The sequence below is a fragment of the Gallinula chloropus genome (assembly GCF_964237585.1).
Source record: "Gallinula chloropus genome assembly, chromosome: Z".
NCBI classification, from domain to species: Eukaryota; Metazoa; Chordata; class Aves; order Gruiformes; family Rallidae; genus Gallinula; species Gallinula chloropus.
The window spans coordinates 365,893-391,095 of NC_140089.1; the positions used below are offsets into that span (position 1 = coordinate 365,893).

A 25,203-nucleotide genomic window follows, 5' to 3' on the forward strand; every position below is an offset into this window, starting at 1 on the left:
TGCTAGTCCAGCTATTTCACCTTCCAGCTCCTGGACAGCTTCTGGGTAACCGCTGTCCCATTCTGCTGATGGGTGAGTAGTAACCCAACAGGTCAGTAGTAACCCAACATTCCCTGAAGCTTCAGAGAGATTCTGCAGTGATTCCCTCTACAACATAAGACTTCAACCAGGAATGCCCCTGCTTTCTTCCACTGCGAACTCTGGATGCCACAAAACCACTCTGAGGTTGTCAGCTGTGGCCTCATGGTGACTGACCCTTCCTTTCATGTCCTGATCCTCGCTTGGCCTTGCAGGTGTCTTGCTCTGAAGTGAAGACTTATTCACTGTTGGTTTTGATTCCTTTGCAAAGTGCCTCCTAAAATTTCTAAGCCTCAGTTCTGCATTTTTGCGTTTAATCTGCCAGAGTTTACAATCCTCTCTTCTTTCTTCTCTTGTATACAGACACCAGGTTTCCAAAGGATGCCTCCTTGCTTTCTGTAACCTCCCTGACCCAGCTGCTTACAACCTCCCTTTCAGACTCTGCAGCTCTGCGGTGCTGCCCTTCTTCCCAAGGATGGGGCAGGTGAGACCCTGCTCTTACAGCCTTGCAGTCCCCACACCTCATGCAGAAGTTGGAGAGAACTGCCCCAAAGTTCCAAAGACAAATGTTGGTGATTTAAGGTGGACTTAAATGAGCAGAAAAAAGTATACACTGTGACGTTCCTGGTAATCCAGACAGTTTAGACATGATTTACATTTCAAGGATGATAGAGGAATTGATTCTGTACAGAAATGAACATTACTTCATGAGAAGTGGCTTAATGAAATGTGTACAAAGGAAAGGTGGCAAGAGATGCAAAGAAAAGATGCGTCAGATTAAACGGGTGGCGTCTCTCTTTGAGGAACACCACACCTAAAAATAAACCAAAACCGGCTCATTTCTGAATTCCTCGGGCTGCAACAACAAAAAAAATCCTTCTGTTAATAAATATGTCTATGTATTTAGAAATACTGATGTAAGGTTTTGCTTAGGCTACATGGCATTCACAGTAATTCTAAATGCTTCTGTTCAAAACCTTCAGCTGTCTTTCAGTGTGTGCAGTGGTGACATGAGCTCCCCGTGTCCTTGCAATTAGTACAGAGCTGACCCAACCTAATGTGCAGTACTGTAACATCACAGGAGGGTTTGGGTGGGCAGGGACCCCAGAGCCCTCCCAGTGCCCACCTGCCATGGGCAGGGACACCCCCTCAGCCCAGGGTGCCCCCAGCCCCATCCAATCCGGCCCTGAGCCCTGCCAGGGATCCCAGGGCAGCCCCAGCTTCTCTGGGCACCCTGGGCCAGGGCCTCCCCACTCCCCAGGAAGGATTTCTGCCTCATGTGTCACCTGAATTTTCCCTCTTTCAATTCAAAACCATTTCCCCCTGCACTGTCATGACAGGCCCTGGAAAAAAGCCTCTCTTCTCTCTCTTTCTTATGTCAACAAATCAGTAATAGCAGCTATCAAGACCAAAACAGGCTCTACCTTTTTCAGAACACCTTCAGAAGAATCTAAGAAACATTTTTAAAGAAGATGATGCACTGGAGAGTGTGTTTCCATAGTGGTACTTTCTTTGTTAAAGAAAGATTTGAGAAAGTCTCAGCCAAAGGGAGGCCCATGACCTCACCTCCGTGCTCAGCGTTAGTGTCTGGATAACATACCTCAGTATCCTTACTGGATTTGAACGTTTTTAGTATCTCCATACCTCTCCTTGGGTCAGAGTTACTTATTCATTTCTCCAAGATAGCTTTGAATGCTCAGTAAAACACGGTATTGGACCACATGTGCTTTATGGGGCCTCCTCCCTCCCCATAAAATAAATGGAAACCCTCCTCCTGTCTTGCTGCTCATCCTGAAACAAGCAGCCAAGCATCTGCTGGGAAATAAACTTCAGGTCCAAGACAAAAGGAGCCCTTCCACATTACCACATGACAGAGCCATGTGTGAACACGTGTGAGTACAAGCTTACCAACACCCCTGAAGCTGTTCAGTGTGGAATGGAGAGTGTGATTTGCAGTAAGTACTTTTTTATCACCAGTGCTTGTGACAGAGGTGGCACTGCATGTCATAAACGAGGAGTAAGAGTGACTGGAAACAGGACCAAGACAGGCCCAACTCACACCCAACCTGTATGAGCTGTCCTGGTCTAAGCAGAAGAAGTTGGGTTGTGGATGTTGGCAGTGGCGGCAGTAACAGCAGTGTGCTTGTCATGGGACTGGGACAACACACCAGCTGATTCCAGGCAAGAAATCAATATTCTATTGCAGCATGGATGCCATGGGCCCATCCACAGTGATAGGGAAGTAGAGGCTATTAATTCCATCCCTCTCTTTCTTCTTGCATGTTGATAATTAACAGGATTCCACTGAAAACCAGGCAGAAACTAAGCTGAGGTCTGTGGGTGTGGTTGTAGACCTGCTTCCTTATGAGCTCACGTCAGATACAAGGTTTTTATTCAGCTATACTGCCTCAGAAATGAAGCATTCCATTTCCATTCTGTTTGTGAAATACGACACAGTCCTAAGTGCCTCCCAAACCCACTCAGACATTACTTTAAACCTCTAATTATACTTCAGTTGATGAGTATGTCATCGTAGGGAGAGAACCACACAGACCTGGAAGTCTTGGAGCACTGGGGTTATTCTTTGGCATGCCTGCAGCACACCATGCCTCCTCATGTCAACCTCCCTGCACCTTCCATTAAAAGGAAACGAGGTCATTTTCCACCACCCTAACTAAACAGCACAGAACTAAACCTAAAACTAAGCGTTCAGCTATGCTCTGAACCACTCTGTGATAGGCAGTGACAAATGACATTACTGTCACATGCTCACACAAATACACACTGTATAGAATTAAAAAAACATGGAAACTCCATCTGACAGGTACAGAATGAGAGATGAATGAGTTCTGTGCCATGGGCTGTACTCACATCAGCATAATGCCCCTTCATATCACAGCGATTGCAGTGCTTATTCCAATAGGCTTTCTCAAGACAGTCCCTGAAGTAGTGGCCAGGCAAACAGCAGTTCAAACAAAAACGTGCTGGGCAGCTGTTCTGTAGGTGATCTCTTCCTGCACACAGGCAACAAGGGGGAACTTTCTGTGGAGAAATAGAGAGGGGTGTTTGGTCGAATGAGAATGTTTCAAAAGATTAAAGACAGGAGAAAATGAGAAAAGAGGAAAGGAAGAAGAAACCACCCCAAATAAATGCCGACTGCTCGCTAGGAATTGCAGAGGTGCTACGTTTCACCAAGGAGTCGAGGTTGTGGCAGACCATGGACAGGGTGGAAAACAAAGCTGTAACGCTGTGAGCTCCCCGTGCTTCCCTGCTCTGGGCTGTGCATCAGCTGCGCTTATACAGGCCTGGTGCCTGTGTCACCTGCTCCGTGCACACCAGTCACTGAGTGGAAAGTGCATCTCACTCCGAGCACTGAGTGAGGGCTGGGCACTCTGTGTGAGCAGGGAACTGAAAACCCCAAACCCAGCACTGTGTCCCAGGGAGACAGTGTGCAGGGTGAGCACAGCAGAGCAGCGGGGCTGCACCATGGCCTGTGCCCCAGAGCACAGCATGGCATCTGGGACGGGGCTGCTGCTCCTCACAGCAACCTCAGGTCTCTGCTCCAGGTAACACACTGATGTTTCGCTATTGCTTCAGGCTTTCCTGTTCCCCAGCCTGACCCCAGGGAGCAGGTTGGGGGTGGGCAGGAGGCTATGGGGGGGCACAGTGGGGTGGAGATCTCGCACCATATGGCGTCATGACGGGAGACAGAGCTGGGGAACGGAGGTTTTACATAGAAGCTGCTGCTCAGGGACTGGATGGGCATCAGTCTGCTGTGCAGAGAGATTGCTTTCGTGTCTCTCAGGATCTTCTTCACTGCCCATACTGTCTTTATCTCAGCCCATGAGCTTCTCTTGTGTTGGCCCTTCCAATTCTCTCCCCCACCCCACCAGAGGTGAGCAGCTGGGTGGGGGTCTGCGGCCAGCCTGAGCCAGCCTGCCATGGCCACTTGCTTGCGTGGGGACCGACAAGAATAAAGTGCCAAGAACTGTTCTGGGGCATAGCTGTGCCTCTTGAAAGCAGCTTTCCCAGGGAGTGAGCGCACCTTCACGCCGGCAGCCCGTGCTGCGGCTGGGAGGGATGCAGTCACTCAGTCTCAGCTGGGTGACAGCCTCAGGGCTGAGGCTTTGCAGAGGTTGCTGTGGGCACTGTAAACCCAGGCTGTGGTGAGCTGCCCCCACTTCCTCACAGTGCAGAGACACAGTTGTAGCTCTCTTACCCCTGCACAAACCTTCTGAATATTTCGCATCTATCTGAGCTGCTTAAAGTTACTTCCCTGTCTATGATCTTTAACTTTATTCAAATCATGGTTCAGTAACATAGATATCTGCTTTCATTCCTCTGTCAAGGGTGGTTTTTTTGATTCCCCATGTTCTCCTTATTAGAAAACACATCTGAAAAGCATCTTACATCATAAAACCGGTTTTACAATGTGGAAAAAAAATGTTTCTAGATTGTACTTGACTCTCTTTTTTGCTCAGGGTACACTAACAGATTTTTTTCCTTTATAGGAACAATAAGAGCAATGACCCCACAAAACAGACAGGTAATTTTACACAGCAAACAGCTCTTGTACACGCCAACCTTCAACCTGGAGCAACCTCTCAATGAAACAATAAACCACTGAAGCACAGCTTTTAATGGCGAGCACAGAAGAGTATTAGGAACAACAGCTGCGTCTACAAGTAATTCAAGTGCTGCATTTACCTTTGGAGTGGGGCAGTTCTTGGACAGATGACCGGGCTTGCTGCAGTTCCTACAGGTGACGTTTTTATCCGCGGTGTAGTAGCGCATGCTGCTGTGCCTGCCGCCCGCGTAGTTGGAGATCTGCGCCTGTGGGGACAGGATGAGGATGTGTTTGCCATCTCTTGCCTGTGATTCATGGCTGTTAGAGCTGGTCACTGCTGCTAGGCAGGTGTTTAGCTTTTTTCTAGTGCAGTTTACGTATCGTGGTTTGAACTGTGGGGCCAGTAGGTTAGGGAAGTAATTGTGCCCCTGGGCTGGGCACTGGTGAGGCTGCACCTGGAGTGCTGGGCCCAGTGCTGGGCCCCTCACTGCCAGAAGGACATGGAGGGCCTGGAGCGAGTGCAGAGAAGGGCAACCAGGTTGGGGAAGGGGCTGGAGGGCAAATCCTCTGAGGAGCGGCTGAGGGAGCTGGGGGTGTTGAGCCTGGAGAAGAGGAGGCTGAGGGGAGACCTTCTCCCCACCTCCCCTGCCCTGCCAGGAGGGTGCAGAGAGGTGGGCGATGGTCTCTGCAGCCAGGGGACAGGAGATGGGACAAGGGGCAATGGGCTCAAGCTGCCCCAGGGCAGGGTCAGCTCAGCTGGGAGGGAAAAGTTCTTCCCTGGCAGAGCTGTCAGGGCCTGGCCCAGGCTGCCCAGGGAGGGGCTGAGTCCCCAGCCCTGGGGGTGTTCAAGAAAAGGGTAGATGAGGTGCTCAGGGATCTGGTTTAGCTCAGGATGGGAATGGTTTGAGTTGATGATCTTCAAAGGTATTTTCCAACCTTGTGATTCTGTGATTCTGTGAACTGGGCCATTCCCTTACAGAGAACCCCGCTCTGTCCAGGAGAACAGCACTGTCCTGTTCAACACTTCGGGACGTTCTTCTTTTCTTTTTATTTCTGTTTAAAATTGCAGTTACAAAGTTTTGCTTTCCTTTGATTAGTCAGGACACTTCAACTCATTACACTGTTTCAGGACGAGCTGGAGCTCTCCCCAGCTTGCAAATCTAGCCAACATTGACCGTAAATGCGAGTTACAGGTTCCCTGGCAGGCATTAAGGGGAACATCCTGGACAAAGGACAAAGCTACACAAATCTAGACCAAATCTGCAATTTGCAATTGTAAAGAAAGAGTCAGAAAGGGAAATGAAGAAAAAAAGAGGAGCTGGAAACAGCTCTCTGTCTCCCAGTGACCTCACACATGCCTTCTGGGTAGGCAGACAACTGAAAATCCTGTCTGCAGCCCTCACTGCTCAGCAGACATCCCAGTTTGCAAACAATGACATGAACTTTGGGGGCAGGTGAGTGGGAGAGGGACCAAAACACCATTTACCTTAAGGGGGAGTGTTTGTTAACATCAGCTGATTACATAACCTTTACCAAACCTTGGGAAGGGAAACCAGCAGTAGGACCTAGCAGCGGATTCCCCCCCGGCTGCTCTGATACCTGGCAGGAGTACTGCAGGTTACAGCCCAGCCCCTGGGAGCGCAGGGAGGCCAGCCCACTGCGGGCAGCTCACAGTGCCACCTGCCTGAACGCTGTTCAGCGGACATAAAACAATCACAGGTCTCTGAAGGGGCCGGGAAGGAAAAGCTGAGTTCCTCCTCACAGAGCCAGTGCTGACTGCCATATCCCCTTCCCACTCCGCTGGTGTGCTGGCCCCAGCCAGTGACCCCCTTCCTGCTGTGCCAGGGCTCAGGCTTCCTCTGCCTTCGGGAGCACGCTGCCAAGCAGTGCACACCAGCACTACAGAGGGATTTTTCAATCCCACCTATCTTGCTCTGCTTGTTAATAAACATGAAGGATTATGGAACAAGGCGGTTGTCTGTGTTACCTCTAAGTCTTTATTACAGATGGACCAGTCCACATCCACGTCTCCTGGAAAAGAGAAATAAAATTAATTTAATTTATAGGAATATTTTTCTGCAACATATTCCAACATTGTGACTACTGAACTTATTAAAGGTGATAAAAGACTTTGAGGGTACCAAAGTGGAGAAGCCGGTTCTGTAAAGGAAAGCTATCGACCTGCTTGGCACCAAAACAGATGCACCTTGAAGTCAGCACATGTCGGGCCCTTGGGTGGACTTTGCCACCACCCTCTCTTCCTATGCCTCCCCGGGCTATGAATGCAGGAAAGGATTTAACTTCTGCAGAGCTTCTGATCTGAGCCCCTGGAATTACCTCTGCCTGCACTCATGGGGGTGCCCAGCTCAAGTCCAGAGGCTGCCAGAGCGGCACAGCACAAGACGCTGTGAGTCCGTGTCTCCAGCAGTGCTGCCTGGCTGCCGCACGCCAAAATGGCTCAGCACACATCCACAGCAACTAAGACTGTGAGCCAAGTCACTCTGTTTCAAGACAGGGCCTGGTAATGTGCAGTAAATCAGGACGACACACTGAATTACCGGCTGCCGCACCGTAACCTGCTCACATGCAGCCTCTGGACGGGCAGGAATAGAAAGGAAGAACGCCAGAAAGGAAATGCCAGGCGATAGGGTAGGATGGGGACACAGGTACAGCTGTTCAGAAATCCTGCATGTCGACGCTGTTTCCTTCCCTCGCTGTGCAACGGCAGCTGCAGCGCCACAGCAGCTTTTTCATCATTAAAAAGATGAGTTCGTGTCAGCGGAGGTGTTGGCCTCACCGGTATTTCTACAGTCACCACTACAACCTGTGTGCAAATCAATCCCGTGTGTTCACAGACTTCTCAGTGCAAAGTCTCCCAGCCTGTTCCCACAGCCCTAATCTGAGGCACCTACATTTCTGTTGTTAACACAAATCACGACAAGACTCTCAAACAGCGAGAAAAAAGCCACCAGTAAAAATTTCCCCAGCTGATTTTGACCTCACTGTCCCTTTCCAGAAATTAAAATCATACTGCCCATGGGATGGTGTGTGACCTTGCACCTCCTGGAAAAGCCAGTAACCCCAGCCAAAGCATGTGTTGCAGGACCTGGGCATGAGGCACATCCCTCAGACACTCTGGAGCACGGTACCATCTGGCTGTTGTTCTTCACCCCAGAGCTGGGGCCGGCGCTGCCCTCCCTGACCAACACAGCGCTCTGAGTGCCTCAGTCTGCAGCCCTCACTAATGCCAACCACGCTAACGACCACCAGAGAGACGCTGACAGTGAATTAACTGTCCTATCTGCAAAGCAGTCTGTGCTGTGTGTTGTCCCTAAGCCAGGGTACGCGCAGCGACCGGCACAGCCGGGGCTCAACCACGAGGGTCCCAGGGATCCCTCACCCGAGCGTCTCTGGAGCTGGGAAGCGATGGGCAGAACGAGAGGTGGGGCCGTGCCCGCAGCCCTGGAGACCCCTTCTCCTGCCAGGCGAAGCAACGGCACCGCGGCAGCTCCTCGGCGGGAGCGAGCCATGGGTGTGCCAGGGAACACGAGGCCCTTTGGCCACTCGCCGGTAGAGGTGACGAAGCACACTGATGCTTCGGTGCACGATATATTACCTGGAAGGCTGCTAAGGAAATTAATTCATAAAGAGAAAGACATTTGTGATTCAAAGCTCTGCCCTTCGTGTCGGTACGGAGCGCGCCCTGTCTTACAGACACGCACACGCGGGATGGCTGACAGATCAAAATTACCAGAGAATTAACTCCTGTTAATCACCAGGCGTGTCCTTCCTGAAGACAAACCAGCTAAGTTTCTCTTCTTCACTGTCAAAATCCCCTGCTTCAGAGGGGAAAACCACGATGCAGTGATTCAAATGCCCCTAACGCTAGAAACTAAAGCCGCTGAAACAAGAAAACAAGTGAAAGAGCTTTCGCACTGAATGAAACATTTCCACAAAATCTCTCTTCATTAAATCCATCTGGTGACCTCAGAGTTCAGTCTCACACACAGCAGAATGCTGTCAGGCTGTGCTTTCGCTCACGGAAAGTTGTTCAGACCGAAATGCAGGGTGAGAGTTACGCTTCTTTCAGGCAGCCAACCTGAAATCTGGCGTTAGAGACACGCAGTTGAATTTGCAGTGATTTTTCTCACTGACCACAGCGTTTTGTCTGGCACTAAAGCACAGCGCTACTGAGCTGACCAACACCTCCCCTCCCCCGGGTCAGCTTGTTGGTCTGGATGAATTGACTTGTCCAGCCAGCACCTCCAGTCTCGGGTGGCTGCGGGATCCCCGGTGCCTTCCCGGCCGCTGCGCCTCCCCCAGCCGTGCCGCAGCCGCTGCTCGTCCCGCAGCAGCGGTGCCCTTTGGTGTGCTGGAGACCCCGTGGCCACGCTGTCCCACGGGCTCTGTAACACTCAGAGATGTGCTGGCACCGCGTCTGGGGGAGTGAGCGGTGGCTCAGCACCTCGGGGTGCCCACAGACAACGCTGTCCTACCCCACGGCACCAACCAGCAGCTTCAGCCCCCTCCCAAATCCAGCCAGGACAGGGAGTTTGGTCAAAGCACAGGCACAGAGCTCGTATGGTAATTACAGAGAGTGTCTGTGTGTACTGGGACAGTGAAACTGGCCACCTGACGTTTTCTGAGGCCAAGCCAACGCTCGGTTAAAGCCCTTCATCCTTTCTGGAGACACAGACTGACAGACACACAGAGGGTGGATTCCTGCCCCAAGGAATGGGGGATCTGTACACTTAATAAAGCAGCAGCTTAAAAGCTGTTGGAACAACCCTCTGCCGAGACATCTGCCTGTTTCTGTGCGGGAGCTGCACTCACAGGACTTCCATGAGTTACAGGGTCCTGTGAGTTTTCACAGCGTTCATAAAAATCTTCCTGGAACCTCTCCAACTAATTGTGATTTTATTCTTTCTTGCCTTTGTTTGTTAAAAGCAATCCCCTTTTTACGATTAATTTCTATACTTCAACTGAAAAATACCAGTGACCTTGCCGTATGAGCGCCTTGTGTTTACACTCTGAAGAGATCTTTGGGTTTTGTTCAAATTGCAGAAGAGAAGGGAAAGAAGAGGGCAGGAAAAATGACAGAGAGAATGCAAAATATGTACTGTTTAGATGAAAATGGAAACTCTGTGCAAGGCTCTTCTTTTATAAAGTCTTACACTTCGGCCGTCCCGTGCCCCTGCACAACAGGATGGATGGAAGCAACAGCTCTGCTTTATTTAAAGAAAAATTTTGGAGATCATTGAGATTCACATGTACCCCTCCACCAGCATGAAAATGTAAATTTCCAAACCAGATTTAGGACCAGTGTTCAATGTGCATTCAAGCCTCCCCTCTTTCATCGCAGAGAGGGAGAGGAGGGGAGGAGGGAGAGCCCGCCAGCAGTCAAAACCTGAAATTGCCCCGAGGAACAATCCGCTGCCACAGAACAAAAACCCACCCGGCAGAGAATAAACAACAAACTGCTCAGAATATTTCCTTATCTTATCTCCCGAGCCAGGGCGGAGGGAGCGGCCGCGGGGGCTGCCCAAGCCGGGCAGGGGCACAGGCTCCAACCCTGCCGAAATGCGTGTCCCTGCTCTCCGTGCCAGCCCAGCCTGCCCTGACGGGGTTTAGAGCCTTGCTGAACAGCACAGAGACTCTGCAGGGCCTGGACAGGCAGCTCTGGAAACAGAACTCGGGGTTCCGAAGGGGAAGGGAAGCGGGGTGTCTCCCCCTGGATGGAACACGCACACAGGCGTGTGTTTTATTCAGTGTGTTTTACGACCGATGCACTGACAGAGGCGGCTCCGAGCTGTGATGGCACGATACGTGGCCTGAAGGGCAAACACATTTCAAAGCTGGGCTTTAAAAATTGGACTGTGACTGCTAATTAATATAGCACATTGCAGAATAGAGAACCCTAATTACATTCTACTGTAAGACCTCTGTGGCGAGGGCTGTTCCAGACAGATCTCTGAACAATATTCGCATGTCAGGACACAGCTTCTGGCTGCTACTGGAGGAACAAATGACATTTCAAAATTATCAGCCTTAAACACCTAAAAATCATCTAGATCTGTAAGAAATCCATATTGTGACGTTGTACCTGTCTCTGAAAATCCCCCTTTATGTTTAGACCAAAGTGATGCAGGTCTGGCTGTGACCAAACCTGCTGTAAGGAGCTCACAACGTGTGTCCAAGGAGCCCGTCTTCCAAAACAGGAGGAATGGATGTTGGCTTGGTGGCCACCACCAAGCACATCCCGAAACAGAAACAGCTTCCCTCCCTACAGTGATTTTGCAAAGCACAGGAGTTCAGGTCTCTCTGTGCTGGGATGCACTGTGCATCCTCCTAGCAAGGTGTATCCCAGGTACAGATGTATCTGTGTGGGGGTGTACACACACACACACACACACGTCACCAGAAGTTTTGATGTCTGCTCTACAGCCACCCAAGACTGACTGTGAGGGCAAAGGGAGCCAGCCAGCTGCCCCCCAGGCTGCCTCCAGGTCCTGCCCAGGCTGCCTCCAGACACAGCGCGGAGCTGCAAAGCATTGCTCTGGGGCTGGGGAGGCAGGAGGCACGGAACCACGGTCCACACAGCCCCTGGATCTCGGAGCACCGTCCCGAGAGCCCTGCCCAGACCCACACTGTGTGTTCCTGGTTTATTGCAGTGCCAGCTTCATCCCAACATAGACACCTCTGTGCAGGGTACCCGGCCGCGGGACGCACAGCAGCCACAGTGGAGGAAGCCCCCTCTGCATCCCCCAGTTACCCGAATTAAACCCTGCGCAGGGGGAAGGCAATCAACCCTTGTATTTTTCTCAGCTGTGCTTTGAGAAGGAAAAGGTGATTTATTTAAAAACAAGACACCTGCTGTTACAATGGATTACATGTCAGTGGATCTTTAACGCAACTTAAGGGATAAAAGAGATCCATAAACTCCCACAGAGAAATCAGAAATCGCTGACAGAAGTTCAATTAGAGCAGTTTTCTCATGGCAAGGAAACACTCTCCTGCCTCTCCCCTCGATATCTTTTGGATATTTGTATTTGTGGGCAGTAACGTGCATTTTTTGTTACCAGTGAGGAGATTACCTGCGATGCTTTATTCTTAGCAAGCTTTATGGGATCAAGTGTGAGGCTTCCAAGAGCCTCACAAAACTGGAGAGAAGGCAGAGAACAAACAGCAAAACCCCTTTTCTGGTGAACTGAGATGTAAGAAGTTGACTGGAGCAAAAGCAGCGTTGGCCAAAAGCGTGTCGGAGTTTGAGAAGAAAAAAGGCAGCAGCTCCTGACAGTCCTGCAGAGTGGAAAAACCCAGCCCAGCACCTCGGACTGGTTACAGGAACCTTCAGCAGCTGTTACCCATGGGGAGGACCGGGGAAGGACCATTGGAGGGCCGTGGCTCTGGCATGGCATCCCAGCCGGAGCAGCTGCTGCCGGGGCCGCTGCAGGGCTGGGGCGCAGCGCTGGGGAAGACTCGCCAGTCACAGAGTGCAGATGAACTGGGAAGAGCCGAGCAGAGACAGCCCTTCTGACACTCAAAGCAGGCGTGAAGCAGAAGCCACCCCGGTGCTGGCACATCCTGCCTCTTCCTACCAGGACGCCAGGCACCCAGAGCATCACCTCCGCCTCATCCCTCTGGCTACGCAACTTCTCCAACAATAAATCCAGCGCCCTTCGCATCGGCCCCACAGACCCTTAGAGCTACCTGCGGGCAAGATATCTCACACAGTAAGTGGGAATAAAAATGTGCAGCGAATTCAGCAGAAACCAACTCTGTAAATCACGTTCTTGAGACACAGGGATGCTGCCGAGTGGCTAAAAGGCAGGGGCACACGTAGAAACACAAACACATAGTGTGCCTGCCCCATTATGCACGTACGCATAATGTCCTGTCTGTTTTCTGTCTGATGCCATAAACACCACTTCCTTTAGCCCTGACCACTGCTAGCAATGTTAATTCACAAAACTCAGCGGCTCATGATTTTCAAAGCTTAGCGCGACATTTGCAGAACAAAGTAGGTTTTTCTCTCTTTTTGGTGGGTACAAGTATGGGGACCACAGGAACAGTTAAATTCATGGCATGGTTGGTCTACCACACAGTCGGGGGAATTCTTTAAATAGAGCCTGTCACTCTCTTTGCCCATCAATGGGATTTCCTTCTCAAACTGCTGATTCGTTCAGGTACACAACAGAGGAAATTTCAGTTAACCTTTGTTTCACCCCGGGGAAAAATCTGTCTGAAAAGTATAAAATGAATAGATTAAAAAAAAAAAAAAAGAAGAGGAGGAAAAAAAAAAAGAAAGAAAGAAAGAAAAGCTGCAGGGTTATTCTTCCTAGTGTTCACAGCAGTCAAAGTTAAACAGAGAAAAGGAGGCAAACATGAACATTTTATTCCCACCAGAGAACAAGGTATAATATATGATTTAGGAATTCCATTGTCTATACTGTGATTTCTAATTTAGAGAAGGAAAGACTGAACACAAATCTATTGTTCTCATCGGGTGCATCAAGAATTCACTTTTGACTATTTCCTATATGACTGAAAAAGGAATAATAGGTTATTCTGAAGAGAAAGCCTTTTTAGCTATTTGATTAAGTTGTCTTAAATACCTTTTAGATTCCAGCAATCCTCGGTGAAGAGAAAATAATAAATGCTAACTCAGAATTAGATGTGAAAAATGCAGGCAGAGATAAAATCAAAAGTACAGTCGTAAAATAAAGGGAAGTTTCAGGATAGATTACTGCCTCAAACAGCCTCGCACTGTTCCAGGTTATTCATAAAAGCCCCTGTTTTGAGATACAATTGTCACTGCAAAATAGGAACGGTAAATTTCATTTTCTAGTGCCACACGCCTGCAGCATCCAGCCTGGCACCAAACCCAGCCTGGCTGGAAGCCTCCCCAGCACCCTTCGCGGGCTGACGGCCGGCAGAGCCGGGCTGTGCGGTCATGGTGCTGGGACGGGCAGCAGAGCCGGACTGAGCGGTCATGGCCCTGGGACGGGCAGCAGAGCTGGGCTGTGCGGTCACGGCCCTGGGACGGGCGGCAGAGCTGGGCTGCACGGTCATGGCCCTGGGGCAGGTGCCCCACGCGCTGCCTGGGTTCAGCTCCAGGGGCACCGGTGCTGTGACGGGAGCAGCACGATGCTGAGAGTTGATCCGGTAGTGCTGCCGTCACCATCACCACAGAGACCATTCCTGCTCTGACGTGGTCATTACTGCCCAGCAGTTTGTCAGTGGCCGTACAGAACTCCATCGAAGGTCAGAAGGGAAGCTGGAGGCTTTGGCAGCTGCATCACCGTGCAGGATCCCCATCGCTCAACCAGCCCTGGAAGAACAGCGTGTGTCGCAGCAGCCAGTACCACCAGCAGCGCCCAGAGGCCTATGCAGTGCATGCACTTCGTCCTGGTGACCTGCACAGGTTCCTTCAGTCAGCCGACGTGGTACTCGATTGACGACTAAGGCTGCAGCCCCAGGGGCTCCGACGGTTCGCTTCTCAGCATCATTTAATAGACAGTCTACAGCTGCGTCTTGGGAATTTATTTTGGCAACACATCGATTGCATCTTTTTCCACCAATTCAAAATGAAGGAGATAAAAAAGTCCATGGAGCCTTGTTCTACCAGGGCTTGTGGTGTCTCATCTGACAAAGCTTCTGGGCCTAAGAGAAGTCATGAAAGAGATGCACCTAAAACATCATGCTGCTCCCCATAGCGGAGAGCAATCCAGATTTAAAGGTCTTCAGAAATGCTTCCACTGAATCATAGAATCCCAGCCTGGTCTGGGTTGGAAGGGACCCCAAGGGTCCCAGAGCTCCAACCCCCTGCCACAGGCAGGGACACCAACCTCCAGGCCTGGAGCTACACAAGGTTGCCCAGGAATCACAGACATAAACCCATCAACTGTGTTCTAGGAAAACACTGTGGCTCTCGATGCTGCCATAAGGATGAAATGTGGAACTAAGTGTACTGATGTAGACGAGTATCTGAGACCTGTAAAGCGTAACCAGCACTCTTGCTTGCCTCTGCTCGTGCCAGGAAATTCCAAAAATCCTTAACCCAGAAGAAAGCCTGGACCACATTTCAGTGCTGACTGACATCTGTGGGTATGGGCTGGAGTCTCAGTTCAACTCCCTGTCACATGGCTAACCTGGCACATGGGACTAGGGCAAGCTCAGTCGCCCCAACACTGACCACTGCACCCACCCACACGGTCTCATCAGGCTCCCACGTCGTGACATGGCAGGAGAACAGGTGATGAGAGGGGGGGTGAGGCAAACCCCGGCTGAACAGCACCACGGGTGGTGGTTCCCACTGCCTGCATCTTCTTTAATGAGCTCTGAGTGATGAACAACGTGCTCTCTGGAGAACAGCACGAACTGGGCATGGTGGCCTGATTCTGACTGGGCAGTTCTGCTGTTCTCAGACTGACACAACCCGCCCGAGGCCGGGGCTTTGGCTTGTGGAGTGTTTACTCACTACACACGACGTGGGAGCTTCACAGATGCAGAAGAGGAAAAGCCTCAACGCTTGCAAAGACAAAACGGACACCCCTGCACCAAGGTGCTACACTGCCAACGAGGCTTACAGGTTTCAGAGCCAGCACAGAGCTCCAGCGTGACCCAGAGCAGTCTAAAATGACACTGGAGCAGAAGGCAACAGAGCCAGTGACACCGGTGTTACCTCCCCAAAAGCCTGATCAAACCAGGGTGTGGGAGATCACACTGCTCCAAGAGCAGCACTGAAGTCTGAGCTAAAGCTGATGGCTGAAATCCTGTCGGGTGTATCCCAGGTTCCTCTTTTGGCTCTTCCTGAGTGTTACAGCAAAGCTGGAAACACACACAGGCGGCTCCAGAGCAACATTCATACTGCAAGGCACACACTTCTGCAACCCAGGGACAGAAATTAACACGATCCATGGACAGCCCGTGGCTCAGAAGGTCTGTCCAGGGAAACTTGGCATTTGCCAGGCGTGAGGAATACCTACAGCATCCCGCACCCCACGTTACATCCTCTTTGAGCTGGCATGTGCTGGGAGAGGGAAGACACAAGAAGCCATCCTGTGAGACATGGCTCCTGTCAGAGAACAGTGCAATGGCATGTAGTCATGGGAAGAAAGCTCAGGAGTTACCAGTCTGTCTTCCAGGCTTTTTAACACCTTACTACCAGGCAGGCAGACTCTGAGTCCACCTCTGAGGGCAGCACCGCAAACATCTCTCACCACAGAAGGAGGCCAGAAGGTCTCAACACCTTCTTCATGGTTTGTGCATTAAGATGGTGTAGTGGCTCTTTGGAGAGTCGCTGCCACGGCAGACGGTCGTCTGTCCTGGCAAACACCCTCATCCCTCCTGGCAAACACGTACACTGCTCTCACTGCCAGGGAGCTCTGCACCAAAGGTGTGGCCCTGAGATCCAGACTTCTTGGGAACGACCTGGCACTGGGCTCTGAGGGCAGAAATCGAAATGGAGCAAAGAACCCCAAAGCACACGCTGTCCTTTTGCATTTCAGTCCTCTGTTTTGGTGTAGTGTGTCCCACACGACAAAACCATCATTTGGGCTGGGATGGACAGCTGCTCAGCACTGTTCTGCCTGCAGCAGGAAACGTGAGAGTCATCTCCAGACTGTGAGGCAGTTGTGAGACGGTGGAAAATGAAGTGGCCTTGCTACAGAGCTACTAATCCCCACTGGCTACAACAGCTCTGTCCTCGCAGCAAGGACCACGGCAGAACAGACGTCTCCATCCTTCCTCCTTTCTCCAAAGAAAAGAGAAAATGGGGGAAAAACTAACATGGTCTCTATTCACATTTAGTAAGTAATTCTGGGTGAGAGAATTCACTTTGTGGCACAAGGAAAAGCAGAAAGAACTTGTGGCCCGTGACTTCATCTCTGCTTCCCCACACACACCAGTGCTTGACAGCAGGCTGCACGCAGCCCAGGGGCACAGAGGCATCCCACAGAGGTGCAGGGAGAAAATACTTTGTACAATTAATAAGTAAAATATGTACTGAGTAGTGTTTACTCACGCTGTTCCTCATCCTTTTTTACTTTTATTTTTATGTGTGGCTTACACATGCCTGTGATACTGATGTACAGTCCTATGTTCATGTAATTCATCAATAAATAAACACACATATGCTGGGGGGGGTGTGCTCAGAAATTTTTTACAGATGGGGTATATGACCAAAAGGATTTGGAGACCACTGCCCTAGAGCATGGCTTTCACCTGTGGCCAGAGACTTCCCAGTGAAACTGAGTCAAGTCAATTAAAGCCTCTGATGGATCAAAAGACTGGAAGCCTCACACCACACTCTTCCCAGATCCCACGTCTAAAGATCTGCACTTAGTGCAACGCTCCTTTCCTTCCTTCAGAAGAAGGGCTGGAGTCCTGTGATCCTGGAGGAGGATGCAGCTACCCGCAGCTGAGGCACATGGGGCTGGGTCCAAAGCACCTCACCCAGTACTAACAAGGTGTTTGTTTATTTACACCTTGAGCATTTGTCTCTGTGGCTTCTGGTTTCTTATTTCTCCCCCTCCTCCAGGAGACACACAGCAATAGGAAGGACCTCCTCGCTCCCACCACAACCCGCACACACGTTAATTACCCTGCTGTAATGAACAGCAGCCTTCTTCCAGGTCCACTCGACCTGAGTGCTCTGAGCAGGTGAGTCTGTCAAACAGCTGATGCCCTGGACAACCACAACCCTTCCCAAAGTGCTGCCACGCAGCACACCCAAAAGCGTGTCAGAAATGGCAGCAGCAGCACCCAGGAGCCCCGTGGTGTGAAGCTGTTCTGACCAACGGCCCCACAGCTTCAGCAGAGCCCCAGGGCCCAGCCACTGGACTGACTTCCAGGCAGCGCACCCCAGTTCCACACCCCAGACAGCGGGGCTGCTCCGTGCCCGTCAGCCAGGAGGGAGAACCCCGAGCGCCGCGCTCGCCCGGCATCGCCGCAGTCGAAGGGCAGACACTGAGTGTGTGCAGGAGCCCAAGGATTTTTCTGGGATTTACTCCAAAGCACTGTCAGAGGAAAGAAAGGCGCCTGGTTTTGGACTGATGCATCGCTGGTAACACCGCGGGCGTGTGGAAGTCGGGGGAAAGGCAGCCCCGTTTGGCCGAACTGCGGTGAGACAAGGCAATGCTTGCGCTCTGAACGCACTACTGACCAAGTTTCAACAGCCAACAAGCATTAAACAAGAACCACGGGGCTTTTAGGCACGGATAATGTGCCCTGCTCAGAAATTGGGTATAAATACAGTGTGCTCTGGATGTGGTTACTGCCCTCATAACTGTACTGCAGCCACGCCGAACGCACAGTCAGAATTCTTGTTCTGTCAAAAAACATTGGGGAAAATGAAACACAAATTGTCTGTTCGGGTAGATAACAGAGGGAGAACAAACACCAGGTCAGGGAGGACGTGCCCAAGGGTCTGAGGGCCACGGCCACTCTGGTGGATGCTGCCCAAGCATCGCCACTGCCTGTGCATCGAGACACGAAACAGCGGTGTGGGGACAAGCAGAGCTCGCAAGTCTGCATGTGAGTTTAAGCATTTACATCCTGAAAGTTTACCAAGCCTCTGTGGAAAGGGAACCAGACAGCAGAAGCTCTGTTCTGCAGCTCAGGAGCAGGCAGTAATTTTGAATCGGAATTTGAGAGGTTGAGTCGCACCTTTCCTGACATCAGCAGACTGGAAGGTGCACTGCACACAAACTCTTCCTACCTGAATTTCAAGTAATGCAACTCTCCACTTTTTGCTGCTCTTCTTGTGCACTTCACATTTGATTTGTTTTTAAATTTTGTTTATTCTGTTTGATTAAAGCAGAATTTTGGGGTTTCAGTATTGAATTTTCAACGCTAATATTCTTAAACTACAGTTATTTCATTCATCTCAATAACTTTGTGTGGGACAGATACACTGGTATTAATCTGAGAGTGCCAAAAGATCTCTGGAGTTGTGATTTAAGTCATTCTTTTCTGATAAAGACTGAATAATCTCACCAGCTTAGCCTACACACCTCGGGTGAAAGCCCCTTGCAGTGGCCGCTGCGGCAGAGTTATGGTTTGACTGCCCTGACTTACTGAACATGCTGCCCACCCTGCAGCTCAGGGCAGCAGCTTCTGAAACCTTCACTTCAGGATTTCCCCCTCTGCCTGGAGAGGAGCGAGGGACGCCCGGGTCGGTGACTCAAGGGCTGGCTGCAGAGCAGACTCTGCTTCTACCCAGCAACACTCAGAAAAGCAGCTAGTCCTATTGCTGAAAAAAAATGATCAATGCCTCATTTAAAATGTGCAACCAACCAAATTTCCTGAGCAGGGTGGCAGCTCGACGGGTCTTTAAAAACAAATAATGCAGACACTGGCTCTGACTCCCACCTTCTTTCACTGGGCTGTAAGCACGGAGGAAGGAGACACGACAGGCAGTATCGTGTCACGACGGATGCTCTGAGCCCTTCACAGGCTTTGCACTGGGAAGTGGAGGCACCACAGGTCTTGTGAAGATCGATTCAATTTCCAATAGTCTGGAGGAGCCAGGAAACGGAAACACAAGGCAAACAGCACGAGGGATGAGCAGAGATGGCAGCATGTAAGACACAGGTTTAGATTAGACTTGAGAGGAGATTCAGAGGATGGGGCACGGCACCCTCCCGTCCTGGCTGCTCACTGAGCATGGACACGTGTGGGGCACCACACCAGCCACCATTCCAGCACTGAGGCTTTCCAAAGACCAGTCCTGTCCCCCTTGTCCCATCTTCCCAGTGGGGTGGCACCCACGGTTCAATATGGTGTGGGTTTATCAGGCACGGTACCACCCACTGTCCCTGGCACAGAGGGGTTGGGCACAGTGGGCCTCAGTCAAGCCCTCAATGTCCCCACCTGACCTGGAAAGAAGCTGCAGAAGGTGACTCTGCTGTAACAACAGCCCCTGGCAGGGACTGCCCATGGTCAGCGTGACTGCTCAGCTGAGGACTTGCACATCATCACACCAGTGACAGAGACACACAGGCACAAGCGCACAACACACAACGAGCACACAGCCTGGCACAAAAGGTGTCTTATAGGTGTGCGCAGTGCTGATAGCCATGAGCTGTCACCAGGTTCAGCGCTGAGGCTGAGCACTCATGGTCCAGAAGACACAATCCACATGTACATCATCCACAAAGCCAGGGGTACAGCCCTCTTCCCCTTAACCCACCTTCCCAGAGCGATGGCAGGACCAGGCGCAGGGCAGGACGGGAGCATCCCCACCTCTGTTACCAGCTCTGCTAAGAACAGCCCCCAGTGATTCCATTTCCAGTCCGTGTGGTGTTAGCAGGAACAAAATGCAGGGTGCTGGAACTCGCCCCTCCCTCTGCAGCCAGGGATGCAGGAGATCCAGTGTGACTGAATTCAGATGTGCATTTTGCATCCCTTGCACAGGTTAGAAGAGGTGAAGGGTGGCAGTGCATCTGGAACGTGTGACACACACTTGCTCCTGTGTTCATACGAGATCAATAGCTCAGTGATACAGCAGGAAAATACCTGACCATAGCACTAATTTATTTTGGTTTTGACTGAAGTGTAAAGGGAAGTGTAAGGGAAAGATGGTCTGTGATTTGTTCCCCAGTAAGACTCTTCAAAACAATGTTAAAAAGCTACAGTATGAAAGCAGAAAGCCACTTTCTGAATATAAATACATCCAAATAAAACACTTTTTAAACAAATCAGATTATATCTGTCACCAGCACCCTCCAAAAGCTAAGGAAATGTGTGGGCCAACTGCTCACTATTAACCTGAGAAGGGGAGAAGGGAGTGCACAACTGGCCTCCCTCTCTGGGAAATAAAAAGAGTGATAAATTAACTGGCTGCTTGACAAGAACATACCTGAGGAGGGACACTCGTTGCCCCTTCCTGCCGTGTCTCTGACTCGTGGAATCACAGACCTGCCTCCAGCCAGCATCAATTCTACCTTTTATTGTAAGGAATATGATACTTGGACTTCCAGGACTGCTCAGCACCACAGACCCCAGCCAAGCCCTCCCCTCTGCAGCCGTCTCGCGGTGCCACAGCCAGAGCAACACAAGGCTCTTCCACTTCCCTATTCTGTCCATGAGCCCCCCAAAAACCCAAACAGCACAGGGACATGAGGGCCCCGACGACCACGACAGACGCCACCAGTGACCCACTGAAGGGGCTGTTTTGATGGTGGAACCAACAAACACAGGGAGACTACAGGCTGCTGAGCAGAGGGGGTATCTGCACTGTTAAAAATGTGCAAAAGTGCCCAAATAGCCAAACCCACTGATTTTCCTGTCTATCCTCCAGCTGTTTCATGAAGTGCAGGTGAAACCTCCATTTAAATCCCTGTGATTTGGAGCTGGAGACCCGCGCAGGGACTCCGTGCACGACTGACACAGCGTCAGCGCCAGGACTGACACCCTCCCACGTACACCGCGGCGCCGTGCCCGCACCACGGCCAGCTGTGAGGACACACACCATGGAGCAAAGCTGGACTGTCACCTCCTTCTGCCCCCCTGTCTTTGCCAGGACAGGTGAGTCCCAGTGCCAGCACTGCCGGGCAGCACAGGTGGCTCTATGTCCAACACCGGCTGGCACAGGCGGCTCTGCACCCAATGCCGGGCGGCACAGCTGGCGCTGTGTCCAACACTGGATGGCACAGCTGGCTCTATGCCTGCTCCTTCCAGACCCATCCCAGGGCGCCATGCCCTCTCTGGGCAGCACCAGGGGAGATCCTTTGCCCTCCCAGCTGCGCAGCCAGGCGCAGCTCCAGCCGAGGGCAGAGCCTGGCATCCCTCAGCTCTGGCAGGCTGGGGTGCCATCTGCAGAGTCACAGCGTGCCCCTGGATGCTGCCTGGCCACCAGCTAGCGTTCTGTGCTGAGCTCACACTGCTGCTCAAGGCTCACGCCCGTTATTTGCACGTTCAAACGGCGTCCCACGACTTCAGGTACAGTGATCTCCAGCATCTGTGGCTTCCAGGAGAAAAAAATCAGCAGGGTTCCCAGTTAAAAGATAAAAAGGCTGCACTGGGCTGTTCTGTCAGGAACACATTTTACCTGCTGCGATGTACTATTTGTTCAGGCCAAAGGAGGTACTGTAGCAATCCCCCTGGGTTATTTCGGGCACAGTTTCCAAAGCTTTTGCACATGCCTGCAGGCTTTATTCGTGCTGAATAATATAAACCTCCTTCCTTTCTTCTCTCCTTTTGAATTCAGCTATTCGTGCACTCAGACAAATTTTAAAAAATTAAGTTTCTGTAAACACAGTGTTATCTTAATAAGTTCAAATATTATTAGACTGTTCCCCAGGGGAAGAAAAGCAATATGTTCTAAAGCAAGTGGCTGTACATTTTGCAGGAGGTGGCTACTCTGAAATTAAGAAATGCAAATGACTCTACAGTTTGTGTGCCTCAAAGTAAAAATAATGATATTAAATTTTAAAAAGGCAGCATAGGATATTGCTGCTTACGCAGGAGCAGGAGGATGCCAAGGGACCCTGAGCGATCCTCGGTCTAAGGTTTCCGATGGCACAGACTAGTGATCACAGGATGCTGGTGATACTCTCCAGTTACCCCTGGCAACCCTCCTCAACTGTAACGATGCTGCCCTACAATAGCTTTCACTGGGCAGCTTTCTCTTCACTTAGCTGAATGCTTTGGGACCATCTGCGTTGGAAAGCATAAAAGGCCAGCCTGCCTGTGGGCCCGTCACTCTGAACACCACCTCTCTGACCCCGATTAAATACAACTTTCAATCCCTTTTGTCCTCCCTGTTGACTTCTCCTATTAAGGGAGCCCTTTGACAAAGAAAGCGGAAGAGTGGACTAAGTGCCCCCAAGAAAGGTGATGTCTGATACTGCTCAACACAAGGATTAGCAAGCCAATACATAACAAAAGCAAGTTTGGGGGAGGGGTAGAGAGGAAAAGAAAAAAATGGTTTTAGCCAGGTCTTTGACTAATTCAGTAGGTACACAGTTCAACAAATAGCTATACAAGAGGCCTGCTCCGAAAGAAACAACCACGGGAGAACAATAATTTGAGGAGATACCTTTCAGCATCGTGACACAAGGCCGTGACATTGACAAGAATGGTGGATATATCATTTGCTACCTATGGGGGTTTTTTAAAAGCTGCTTTTTTTTTGTGGGCAGGGAGAGGCACCAAGGATGCGTGAGAAGTTTCTTTTAAGGCAGACTTGCTTCCTACAGAGGGGTTCTGAGAAATATCTTAACTTCAGCTGGCTACAAGAACACGAGCGGCAGGAGCAACGCTGGGTAGAGAGAAATGAGGTGACTTCCCAGGCAAGAGGTGATTGTTCCAAAGGTGTATATGGAAAAAACTATGGGCTTTCTGGAATGTGCAACCAGTCGCTGTAAAACAAAGAGCAAACAGTTCTAATCTGCTGCGTTTTCAGCTTGAAAAGACCCGCAGCAGCGATGGGGCATCCTGCTGTACCACAGCCCCCAGCCTGGAATAGGAACAGCGACCAGAGAAGAGAAACAATAGTTGGAAATGATAGAATCACAGCCTGGTCTGGGTTGGAAGGGACCCCAAGGGTCCCAGAGCTCCAACCCCCTGCCACAGGCAGGGACACCAACCTCCAGGCCTGGAGCTACACAAGGCTGCCCAGGGCCCCAGCCAACCTGGCCTGGAACACCCCCAGGGACGGGGCACCCACCCCCTCTCTGGGCAGCCCCTGCCAGCCCCTCACCACTCTCTCTGCAAAGAACTTCCCCCCAGTCTCTCCTCTCCCCCTTCCCTCCTCCAGCTTCACTCCAGCCCCCTTGTCCTGCCAGTCTCTGCCCTTTAACAAGCCCATTCCCCTCCTGTTCCTGGGGTCCCTTCAGGGACGGGGAGGCTGCAATGAGGTCCCCCTGGGGTCCTAACCTCGAGAACCACCCCTGCTTTAGAGCAGGCAGGAACAGGCTGGCAGCATGTGGGATGAAGACAGCTCTCTGGCTGCTACACAACGGCAACAGAAGGAGTCACAAAACCAGCAGTTCTCAAGATCCAACTGTGAGAGGGGACGTGTCCTTGGCTGTTGGTCCAGGCTACAGAACAGCAGGGCTCCCATCAAAGGTGCTGAGCAGCATATTGAAGCCCCCTGTAACTGCAATGGCACCAGGGAGAAGCTACACTGCAGAGATGCTGTACCATCCAACTCCTCCTCTGTTGGCACGGGGAGGGGAGCAACGGGGACACCTCAGCCATGACAGCTACCAAACGGATGGTGCTGGTGGAAACCTGTGTGGTGAGGCAGGGCTGGGGCTCTGTGGGCAGCTGCTGTGGCTGGAGCGTGCTGATGCCTGCAGAGAGCTCCACTGCTGCTCATGGATGGTGTGTGGTGGGACAAGGCATGCCCATGGCATGCAGCGGTGGATGGAGAACCAGAGCTTTTAGTTCACAACTGCATCACGTCCACATGGCAACCCCTCTTCCAAACCAAGGGTTAAAGCTCTGCTGGTGCCAGAAGTATGTGCAGTGTGGCCAGAGTGCCACCAGTGGCCACCTCCCCGGGCATGGGCACCTCACCAGGCATGGCCACCTCACTGGGCATGGCCACCTCACTGGGCACAGCCAGCTCACCGGGCACAGCCACCTCACCAGGCATGGCCACCTCACCGGGCACAGCCACCTCACTGGGCACAGCCAGCTCACTGGGCACAGCCACCTCACCAGGCATGGCCACCTCACTGGGCACAGCCACCTCACCGGGCACAGGCAGCTCACCGGGCACAGCCACCTCACCGGGCATGGCCACCTCACTGGGCACAGCCACCTCACCGGGCACAGCCACCTCACCAGGCATGGCCACCTCACTGGGCACAGCCACCTCACCGGGCACAGCCACCTCACTGGGCACAGCCAGCTCACTGGGCACAGCTACCTCACCAGGCATGGCCACCTCACTGGGCACAGCCAGCTCACTGGGCACAGGCAGCTCACCGGGCACAGCCACCTCACTGGGCATGGCCACCTCACTGGGCACAGCCAGCTCACCGGCCACAGCCAGCTCACCAGATACAGCTGGCTCACCAGGCACAGCCAGCCCCGCACCGCTCCTCAGTGAAGCTTTCCTCGTCCAAAACATGTGCCTGGCCAGACTGACGCCCTCACATCACCCTGTTCTGATTTCTGCATCACACAGCACAGCGCCTGGTGGGGTGCGGCTGGCGCCCCGGCATCGCCGCTGCGAGGGACCCAAGGAGCACCCAGCAGCAGCAGGCAGCGCCCGGGGCTGCGGGGCTGCTCCAGGCTGCGCTGTGCCGTGGGTCCCGCGCGTTGCAGCAGCGGCTCTCGCAGCAACTGGGTTTTTACTGACAGCTTTATTAACATTAACTCCCCGCCTTTCCCATTTCCTATTGAAATTTAATGTTTTACTCGGCACACTCAATTTAGGCTTCAGATGTATTTCCTTCTTCCTCTTTTTGTCTTTTTTTGAAAGGGGGGCAAAAAACATCAGTAAAGTCCCCGAAAGGGCGCCGCTGAAAATTAGTATTTCTCTATGCACTCAAGAAAGTAATAGATGGGAACCTGTTTCTAATAGTTTTACTTTCTGTGTT

At 51.6% G+C, this 25,203-nt stretch overlaps 1 protein-coding gene across 1 annotated transcript in view; it reads right to left on the minus strand.

Moving 5' to 3' along the window:
• ZCCHC7 (zinc finger CCHC-type containing 7) overlaps positions 1 to 25,203 on the minus strand; it is a 114,040-nt gene that overhangs the window by 32,211 nt on the left and 56,626 nt on the right. The window contains exons 4-6 of the mRNA XM_084278702.1: positions 6,633 to 6,676; positions 4,786 to 4,911; positions 2,950 to 3,120 (exon numbers count right to left, since the gene is read on the minus strand). Coding sequence (XP_084134828.1) covers positions 2,950 to 3,120; positions 4,786 to 4,911; positions 6,633 to 6,676 — 341 coding nt within the window. The remainder of the gene's footprint in view (positions 1 to 2,949; positions 3,121 to 4,785; positions 4,912 to 6,632; positions 6,677 to 25,203) is intronic.